Source organism: Pipistrellus kuhlii, unplaced genomic scaffold, assembly GCF_014108245.1.
Source record: "Pipistrellus kuhlii isolate mPipKuh1 unplaced genomic scaffold, mPipKuh1.p scaffold_m20_p_2, whole genome shotgun sequence".
NCBI classification, from domain to species: domain Eukaryota; kingdom Metazoa; phylum Chordata; class Mammalia; order Chiroptera; family Vespertilionidae; genus Pipistrellus; species Pipistrellus kuhlii.
Window position 1 is genome coordinate 15,500,615 of NW_023425515.1, and position 11,095 is coordinate 15,511,709.

Below are 11,095 nucleotides of genomic sequence, written 5' to 3' on the forward strand. Positions count from 1 at the left end.
AGACGGTCCAGACAGAACAGGACTTTGGGGGTTTACCCTCCTGAGTGTCTGATCTTGCCTGCTGCCAGCTCAAGTCTCTACCAAGGAAGCGCTGTCCACAATGGGGAACTGGGCGTGCTGCTGGGAAAACAGGCAAGTGTCTGTGCAAACTGAACCTGGTCCTCCGGGTGGTCACATCCCTGCAACTTCACCTCTGCAGGCCAGCTGTCATAGCAGGGTGCTTGCCCTGACACTTCTCAGCTGGAATCCCTCATGGAGGCTTGTACAAAAGCCTGTTTTGTCCCTTCTCTTCTCTCTACTTCTGATTGAGCCTCTCCTGTTGGGATGGGCGTTTCCTTCTCACCAGGCAGGAATGGAGTGGAGAGAATGGAATAACCACAGGAGATTGGGGAAAAACAACCACAAATCTCTCTTTTATAACTACCTCCTTTTCTGAATACTCCCAGGGATTGATTGCTATGAGAGAAGTGAACACCCTTGGCCACGGACAGACCTAGGCAAACTAAGTATCCAATGCCCCCAAGCTCTCCTTGCCCCCTCCCCAATTGTAATTTTGAAAGAAGCATTTGGTACCAAAGGCTTCTCTGCGGATCCGCGCTGCCCTTCAGTTGCCTTTCTACAAGTGCATCTCTAAAACCTTAAAACCTCAAGAGATACATTTGGAAGCGGACTCTCGGGGATTCCCCAAATCCAGGGGAACCCCGGTCCCAACACGCGCTCACGCTGCCTGGCACACACCCCCGCGCGCTCAGCCAGCAGCTGCACTTTTACCATCATGGGGAGCCAGAGGGTGACTTTGGTCAGCGCTAGGATCAAAGAGAAGCGCTTCTGCGCCGTGCTCACGGTGAAGCTCCTGGTGCCATAGAGAGTGTCCGGGTCCTCACGCCTGCAGGCTCCAGCCCCAGCGGCAGCGCTGAGCCCCGGCCCGAGCTCTGGCTCCACCCTCCCCGGCGGCCCCGGCCCCAGCACCGCGGCGTCCGAGCTCGGGGAGCATCCCGCAAAGCCACTCAAGGCAGAGCCCAGAGCATCCTCCGGGCACAGGGAGAGCACTCTCTCCCCGGTTGTTGGGGGGGTCCCAGGGGTGGAAGTTCCGCGGGAAATCTCCTGGTAGTTGGCGTAGAGTCTCAGCGGCTCCTCTGAGCACAGCAGCTGGTGAATGAGCGGCACCGAGAGGCCGGCGAGCAGCGCGAAGGCCGAGGTGTACACGGCGAAGAGCAGCAGCACGTAGGAGCTGGAGCAGTCGGCCAGGCAGCCCCAGGGCGTGCGCACGAAGGCGCCCCAGCCGCACAGCGGGAGCGCGGCGAGCAGCAGGCTGGCTGCCCACACGGCCAGGGCCACGCCGAGCACCTGGCCGGGTCTCCTGGAGGCCGCCCGGCTCCCTCCATCCGTCCTGCGCATCATGTAAAAGTTGTACGAGACTAGCAGAGTCGCCTTCAAGTTGCTGGAGAGGCCCTGGCACAGGTAGAGTAAGGCAGAGCTGGTGCACAGAGACTGGACGTAGCCCAAGACCTCGTTCGGCCACTGCAAGAACAGGAAGATGGTCACCGACAGGACGCTCAGGAGATCATCCCCGGACCAGGACGCCACGAGCAGGGACACAACCGTTCGGTTCTGCGTTGTCAGCAGGGAAACTAGCGAATAGATGCTGCCTGCCAGGGCTGCGAGGGTCATTAAGCATGTCAGGCTGAAAAGGTAGATGTTCAGAGTTGCTGGTGGATTTAAAAGATCGGTCGAATTCTGATTCACTTTCCATAGACTAGAGTCATTGGTTAGGTTACTGAGAAATACAGACATTGTCCTCGGTCAATATTTAATTTCCCTTCCCATGAGCCTGCACACAGTCTCAAAATAAAGTATGGTTGTTAGTTGCAAATCAGATCTCATTTTTCTCCTATCAAGTTTCCCTCTACCTGTTCCCCCATCAGTCGAGCAGAAACTGGTCAGTCAACCCATATTAAAAATTAGATTCCATTTAAAACATCAGTAAGAAACTTTTCAACATTGCAATTAAAAACAAACCAAACAAAACCTCCTCCCTGAAACCATCAAGTTTCAGGCATGAAAGCAAAAAGCTCCTCAGGCAGATTGGGAAGAAAAAAAAAATTCTCTCTGGGTCCTTTTGGGTCCTTCTTATGGAGCAAAGCAGTTTGTAGCTGGAGAGAATCAAACTCTTTTCACTTTCTAAGAGCAGTAAAAATGATGCATTTGTTTCCAGAGCTGGATTCAAAGGCAGTGAGAGTTATCGAGTATCGAGTATCGGGTAGGTTTCAGCTTTGCCGATTCAAGGAGAGAGGCAGAGAAAGACAAAGTGGGAGAGAAAGAGAGAAAGGATGAGAGAGACACAGAGCACAGATCCCCTTCTGAACCGCTGTGTTCTTCAATCAGCCAGTGATCTCGGAGCTGCAGGAAGGAGGGAGGAGCCAGCTCCGAGCAGGAGAGAAGCAGGAACAAAAGGGAGGGGAGTTCTGTGTATGAGCCAAAGGATATCCATCTTCTCAGCTTGCCTCATTTGAAACAAGAAGCAGTGTCCTTGCTAAGCCGCCCACTTTGGTTTTAACAAATAAAACCGAAAACTTGCTCAGGTTTGATGTGAATGACAAATACCATCTTAGAGAAGTCCAAGCTACATCATGAAGGGTCTACTTTTATTCTTATCCAGACCTCTCTGATGCATAATCTATTGGAGGAAGAATATTATCCATGCCATGTCTAAAAGAATAGAATGTACCAGCTTTGATTTTTGTTGCTGTGGTTATTTCTTTGTTTTTTTTTAATACAGGTTGGAGCAAAAGTAGGTTTACACTTGTGAGTAGGAAAAACAATTTATTTTTGTATTATTATATATTAGTTATTGTATTATTTACCATACAAACAACTATAAACCTACTTTTGCCCCACCCAGTATATGTTGTTCTTAATAATATTAAAAATGTCATTACAGTCCTCATTACACTAAGCAAGATTTTGCACTCTTTGATAGAGCCATACTAACTTTAGGGATATAACTATTTTCTGACCATGTCATCAAGTTAAGCGAGCTACCATTTGAATAAATAATATTTCTTGTTGTTAAAGTCAGATTACATAGGATAGGGCCTAAAAGGGGGGTAACCCCCCACAAAAACACATTTAGCCAGAGTGTTGCCAGGACTTTTGCATAGAATCATTGCATCCCTGAACTCATATAACAATGCTGAGTTTTGCAAGAGGAGTTGTTTAGCAGTGAAGTTACTGACAGCAGTAGTTCTGTCTGCCATTTCCCAGGATGCTTTGGGGTGGCTACCCTAAAGCATTCCTTCTCAGCTCAGCCTCATGACCAGAGGGTCTGAATGTAAGTAAGGTAAGGGAAAGAAGAAAGTTGATATGATTACAACCTAAAGTAATGGAAGTGCTAATAGAGCTCTGAGCACGCCATCCATTTTAGAGATAATTGAAGCTACATTTTGAACCTGAATCTGTTCAAGTGGGAAGTGATTGTATTAGTCATTGCCAGCCACACGCTTCGATAAATACAGTAGGCGCCTTGCTATTCTTCAAGTGGTGTTTGATTTCCCCTTTGCTCTGCAAATGGAAACACAATCATTGTGACAGCTAGCTCAGCACTCTAGCTCTCCCTACTGATATTATAGACCTTGGCAGTGTGGTGTGAGTAAAGATCTGGGATAGATTCATCTTAAAATAATGTTGCTTCAGAAAGCACAAAATGATAAACAGATTTTTTTTTTTTACTATGTTCAATGTTCTGTGGCATGCTATTTTCTCTCTTCTCTCAGATCTTATTCTTTCCTGCCATATGCAAAAATATTATTTAATATGGTATTTAACTCTGGATTTTCAGCTGGGTTAGACAATCAGTATTACACTGTTAAAAATGAATAGACATTAATAGTTGTTGCAATACCATTTGCTATCTAGGAACATCCCCTTTATCATTACCATCATATCTGCGTTTTCTATTACATATAAACTTGGAACAGAGACACCTTACCAGAATGTCACCTTGGTCTCTAGGCTATAATGAAAGGAAGAAGAGTGTTAGCACACATCCAAAAATTGGTGGAATTGCAGTCAGTGGGGGAGCTAGGAGAAATTTCTGAATTTTACTCCAGACTTTGCAGTTGTTGGTTGTGTAACCTTGGACAAAAGTTTTTATACTTTCTCTGAGTGTTTGCTTTCACATCTGTAAAATAAGAGGACTTGAATGGATTATTTTAGGCCCTTTGAATTTCTAAAAGGACAATATGATATTTAAATAGTTTGGGTTAACTTCACCTTAAATTTCTTTTCTGCCTGTTTCACAATAATCAATATTGTCACTCAGCTGTTGTTGCTCAGTGATTTAGTGTTGACCCATGAACCAGGAGGTCACAGTTTGATTCCAGGTCAGAGCATATGTCAGGGCATATGTGCTGGCTGGGTTATGGGCTTGATCCCAAGTTAGGGGCATGCAGGAGAGAGCCAATCAATGATTCTCTCTCATCATTGATGTTTCTTTCTCTCTCTCCCTGTTCCTTACTCTCTGAAATCAATAAAAAGATATTTTAAAATCAATATTGTCATCAAACAAAAGGTAGAAGCTTGTAAGAGATGATGCTTGGATTCTCCATGCTTTCTCTTTCCCTATGTGATGTGGAGGCCCTTATTAATATGAAGATGGCATAAGATGCATGCAGCCTGAAATATTGAGACAAATGAAGGATCAGGGTTTCCCTGGAGGTCTGTGGGAACCAATAGCAGCTTTGTATGAGTGAGAAGTAAAAGTTGTTGTGTAAATGGCTGAGTTTGAGGTTTGATTGTTACTGGGTGCTAATCTAGCACATCCTGTTATAGTTAGGTATACTCTTGATCCCACACAGGCCAAAAGTGGTAGAGCCAGATTCAAAAATCACAGTCTGGCTCTGCATTTTTAATTACATCAGACCCAGACTTTCTAATTACCCCTCTTGGCACCTCATGCTTGGGAACATTTCCAGTGGATGTTAATAATGATAACGTTTTGTTTTTGCTTTCCTTTCTCAAAAAGCATGTTTGGAATATCTAATTTTTCAAAATTTTAATTTATAAATAACTCTTGACCAAGCTTTATGATATATATATATATATATATATATATATATATATATGACTTATACACACACACACACACACACACACACACACACACACACATATATATATATATATATATATATATATATATATATATATATATATATAGTTCTTGAAAGGTGTAAGGTCTTTCCTTAATCATAATCTCATTTTCTTTACAGTGGCCTCATGAGCTAATAATAAAATAATCATTCTAAATGCCTTATACATAACTTTTAGAAAACTAGGAAGATGTGCCTTAAATTTTTTTCCTTTGTTCTTCTGAGACTCATTCCTATTTCTCACTTGCAATAAAATTATATCTATTTAAATATAAATTATGATTATGCTAGAACAACTTAGGTAAAGACTTGTTTATTGTTGTCCTACTGCTGCTTTGATTATTTTATTTAAAAAAAGTTTTAAATGATTTTTAGAGAGATAGGAAGGAAGAGAGATAAAAACATCAGTGAGAAAAACATCATTGGCTGCCTCTTATATACCCCCTACTGGGGATCAAGCCTGAAATCAAGGCATGTGATTCAAAACAGTGATTGCTTGGTGCATGGGGAAATGCTCAACCAACTGAGCTACTATGGCCAGGCTGCTTTGATTATTTTAAAACATATACCAAATATAGCATTACAGACTATAAAACAACCCACAGAGAATTACATGGCAGTAATTTCATTAGGCTTTTAGTTTATGAAGTCCTTGATATAATTATACCTTTGCAAAGTACTGCAGGCTATTCATTTCTCTAAAAGTCTACATTATATCTGAAAATCCTCAGAATAGGAAATGGCATTAAAAAAAAAAGTCTAGTTGAATATGGCAGAATAACATCCTTAGTAAACACAGGATCAATGGAAACATTTAGTCTTATTTTATGACAATAAAAAGGTATCATAGGTAAGTTAATCATGCAGATGATAATATTTCTCTTTTTAGAAATACAATGTTATGTAGCCAAAACTTTTTAGAAGACTGGCCCAGTTTAAGACTCTGCTAACGTAATAATCAGAGCTGAAAAGAAAGATCTCATAAATTATCCAATATATACAGTATATACAGATACATTTACAACATAGGTCTAAAGTCTAGATTTTATAAACATGTATAATAAATGTATAAATTTATATATGATTGTGAATATCTAATATCTATATTATATAAAATACATGCATACTCTCTTTTAGTTGATGGTTTTCAAAAAAGTGACCATCAATTTGGAGAACCCAATTGCTGTGATTTATTTTCTTCTTTTTCAATGTCTCATCAGAATCCTACAATATTTAATACTGTTTGATTACTATGAATAAGGACACAATTTAATTTGTCTCCAAGTCAAAGAGACTAACTTCATGAATCTAATTTTGAATTCTGCTAAATACATTGTTAATCAAAAGGTCTCTCAAATGGGGAATTTTATGATTTTTTTAACCTGTTTCTTGGATGAGACAAAAATTTGGAGGTATTTATGTATGTATGTACATCAGTATATACCTATGTATATTCATATGTTAATGTAGAACAGCTGTAGAGAGAAATAAGGTTATTTGCGGTGGGTGCTTCTCCTTTTTCTGTGTCCCGCAAAGGGAGAAGGACAGGTTCTGATTGGAGGAGTTGGGGATTAAGAAATAAAAGAAAGAAAGAGACAAGAGGCAGAAATAGATCCAAAAGCTGGGTGCTGGGTGGAGGCTGTCACTCTGATTGAGGGAGAGTCAACACCCACCACAGACAACACAGTGCATTTTATTAATTTCCAGAGGGGGGTTTAAGGTCAAAGAAGTTTTGGGTGTGCCCAGGTCCTATTCATTCCCTCATTCTTGGGATTTAGCATATCACAACCTGGGTAAGTCAAGGTCCTATTCCTTTCTCATTCCAAGCACGTGGATAAAGATAAGAAATCTGTACTCATTACGGCCTCTGACACTTTGGGAGGTTATTTCCAGGGGACGGGCTGTGCCAGTCCCCTGGGACTCAGCTGACATTAACTTAAAGGTCATCTATGTGCATTCCCAAGGGGCCTGCTACAGTTATTAATGATCACTGTGTAATGAATTTTACTCATCTTTTTGTTATGCAAGATTCACCTAGCCACTAAGATAATATTTGGAGGAGAGTTTTTTTATAGAGCTGTGTGAAGCTGTTGAATAGATAAAGAATGACTGAACCTATCCTACAGAATAAAAAAGCAATAATATATAGCTATTTTAAATATGATTATATACTATGAACTTTCATTCATTCAACATCTTTTTGAGTGTCTAAAAGTCAGACAATATGTATTAATGCTAAAGAACATTATTTTGTAAATAATGTAAAGGTGGGGTTTAGTCATTTTTCATACTATTTTCTTTCTTAAATTCCTCTCTGAAAAACAAAACAAAGCACCTTTCATCCTAAGGGATTCAATACAATAAATATTTAACGCTTAGGATGAAAATGTCTTGATGCACAACAGATTGACCAAGCCTTAAATTAGTAATGAGATACCTTATTTTCACAGGGTCCACTTGAGCTACAAGATTTCAAATAAATTATTTCAATATCTCCATTATCTTAATGATAGAATAATATCTATTTAAAAAAATTCAAAATGTGTTTATTGGGATGGTTTTCCATTCATCTTGATTTGAGGTGCTCTTAGTGCTGCTTCCTTCTGAAGGAACATCCTTCTATAAGCCTTGCTTCTCCTCCTGTTGGCTGACAGAGACTAGTAGAGCAACCAACACACAAAACTGCTGTTCATGCATGGCTAAACACGGTGATGATTTTATAGCATCCTGGGCATTTTACATGCATGAAGTAGGAATCGGGGCTCTGCATCAGGTAGTTCTTGGGTTTCCTCTTCTCTTCTGGAGAAGGATGGACAAGATTCTTAGTGAGAGGCATTTTGTCATGGGGAGGGCGTCACAGCCAGAAAGGCTACAATAATATCTTGAACCAAGTATTAACCCTGGTATACAAAGGAGTTCTGATCTTAATCTTTAATTAAAAAAAAATTTTTTTTCACTAGGGAGCTGGTGAAAACTTTTCAGTAACCATGAGACTAGTTCTTCGTTCTGGCCTGGCCATGATTTCATTTGGCATGTCCCATGTTATGCTGATACTTGATTAAAATGTGTCTTTCCCTTCATTCCTATCCCATGCCAGTGTGTACTGGGATATTGCTTCCTTTTAAGTGAAGCCTTTCTTAGTATTTTCAGAAATTTCTGTCTCCACATCTATAAATGGTTAATGTTTACTTTATGTACCCAAACTTATTAACCATGTTCTCAAAGATGGCTGCTCTTTCCAGTTCTTTGCCAGACAAATACCACTCATTGCCCTGGGAGTGGCATCTCTTTCTGTTTCTGTGCCCAGTGCTATGGATTTGCTTTCTAATCTGAGAATTCTGTCCTATAGGAGCATCATCATCTTGCCTTGAGGTGATATCTGGGACACGATAATGGGTAATATATTTTATCTCATGTCTTTTGGCAGGTGGAGTAATTTCCTTATTAAGGTCCCAGTTTATTTAACTAAATAAAAACAGTGACTTTGAAAGATTTCTTGATTTATTTTAGGGGTTGGCAAACTATAGTATCTTCTTTGTAAATAAAGCTTTATTGGAACATAGTCTTTTCCAGTTGCTTTCAAGCTACAACAATGGAGTTGAACACTGAATAGTTGTGAGAGAGACTGGGTGACCCACAAAGCCAAAAATATTTGTTATCTGGCTTTTTACAAAAAATTGTTGATCCTTGATATAACTAAAATAGGAGCATTTCAATTTAAAGTAATCTCCCATTGGTAGAATGTTTGAGTCATTTGTGAGATTTAGATATATCTACATCTTATGTAATAACATTATATATATATTATATATAAATTATAATTAATAATAAAAATAACAACAATGCTAAAAATGGCTAACATTTATTTATTTCTTAAAATGCACTGGACATTTTTCTAAGTTATTTACATGTAGTAATTTATTTAATCCTATGATGAGGATATTAGGTTTAGCCCCATTTTTCAGATGAAGGAACCGAGGCTTGGAAAGTAAATTACCCATCTGAAGTTACCCTGCTGGTAATGGGTTATCCAGAGACAGAACCCTGGATTATGGGAGCACGATTGTGTGTACTTTATTTTTCTGCCCTGTTCTCTAGATTTCTTGACGTTGCAAACATCCTGTGTGTCAATAAATCAGAGGGATTGCTGAGGAAGAGAACTTCCTGAGGCAAAACAAATTTCTGAGGCCCTAACTCTAATAGAATAATAGAATGAGGTAGATGGCCACCTGTTTTTTCTTTTCATTTAGTATTATTGAGCTCCAAGGATTTTAAAGAAATTATCTCAGTAGCTCTTACTTCCTTAAGGGAAGTGAAATTTTATCCAAAATCTAACAGCTGAGAAGTTAGTGCATGCAGACAAAATCAATTGTTCAAGATGATACTGTAATTCAGTGACTGAGATGGAAATTAAATCAATGTCTTCCTTTTCCTTATTTATTGTCTGCTCATAAGGGCAGAGTTGTCTCTGGGCTTTGCATAGAGAACTACCCCAGGGTTTTCGGGTGTATTTAAAATGAAAAGGTTATTTATAGGCTTTTAAAATCTTGCGTAAAAGAGAGACACAGTAAGTGATTAGAAATAATAGTCCTGCAAAGGTGAAAAGTGATATTGATTCTCTGGTCACTGCGGTGGAGAAGACGAAATCTGATAACATGAATGTGATTTCTGCCTCTCACTGGGCTTGCTATGTATCCTTCAACAAGACATTTAATCTTGTGTATGGCACAGTATGTCTATATTTTTAGACAGGATAAGACAGGATAATAATACCTATCCTGAAGAACTTTAAAAGCTCAGATGAAAAGCATGTTAAGAGCTTAGAATAATTAATGATGAGCTTATAGTATACTTAAGTCCTTAACTGGCCATTTCTTTCAAAGGGAACTACTACACCATCAACAGTTCTGGGTTCACTTGTAGATGACAGTAAAGAGGAAGCTGTTGTGGTGAAGGATTTATCTCCTTTCTTTCCTTCCATGTCCAGTGCATATCAGAACCCCAGAAGTCATTGTATATATTACGCCATTTCCCAGTTAATGCTCTAATTAATAAAAAGTACATTGAAAAGAGGGGACAGAGGGAGTGGGAAGAGAGAGATAGTAGACCTGTGGTAACTGGGCTGATATATTCTGTTATTGGTGGTGATAGGCATTGGGGTTTGAGGGTATATGACCAGCCTAGCAAGGTAAGGGGTAAGAGACAAATGAATAAATACATATTCCATATTTTAAAATTGATTTGTCCCCAGAGAAAATTTGACATAAGAGCCATTAAGTCAGACTTATAAATGGGTTAAATATAATGGTAAAGGAATGGAAAACAAACAAAACTACTAATGAATACTGTGCTCTTACTGTGCAAAAGTAATGACTAATCACAGTTTCATATGTATACACAAATGGAATCTATTTACATATGTTTTTTTATCTTTATTTTTAAATGTATTTTATTGATTTTTTTTTACAGAGGAGTGGAATAGAGAGTTAGAAACATAGATGAGAGACATCCATCAGCTGCCTCTTGCACACCCCCTACTGGGGATGTGCTCGCAACCAAGGTACATGCCCTTGACTGGAATCGAACCTGGGACCCTTGAGTCCACAGGCCGATGCTCCATCCACTGAGCCAAACCAGCTAGGGCTCTATTTACATATGTAATATATCTTATAATTTTATGGATCAACTCATCTTGGAACTCATATCAGCACTTCATTCCTATTATATAGCTGTTGTATATTTGACTGTATGGATGAATGATAATTTAATTAGTTCCTTATTGAAGAGCATGTAAGATTTTTACCCTATAGATTTTTTTTCTAAAGAAGAATATGAATGAACATCCTTATACATATATCAAAGTACTTTTTGTAAGATAAATTCTCAACATTAGAATTGTTGGGTCAATCTTATTATACTTTAGAGTTTAACAAACCTGACTAAGT

The 11,095-nt window shown here is 39.3% G+C and overlaps 1 protein-coding gene and 1 pseudogene across 1 annotated transcript in view; both read right to left on the reverse strand.

The window, feature by feature from the left end:
- Positions 1-1,888, reverse strand: part of GPR149 (G protein-coupled receptor 149) — a 43,357-nt gene extending 41,469 nt beyond the window's left edge. Inside the window, exon 1 of the mRNA XM_036444881.2 lies at positions 772-1,888. Within this exon, the coding sequence (XP_036300774.1) occupies positions 772-1,794 (1,023 nt within the window). The 5' untranslated portion in view covers positions 1,795-1,888. The remainder of the gene's footprint in view (positions 1-771) is intronic.
- Positions 1,889-7,737: 5,849 nt separating this feature from the next.
- Positions 7,738-7,986, reverse strand: LOC118723874 (annotated as a pseudogene).
- Positions 7,987-11,095: the final 3,109 nt, after the last annotated feature.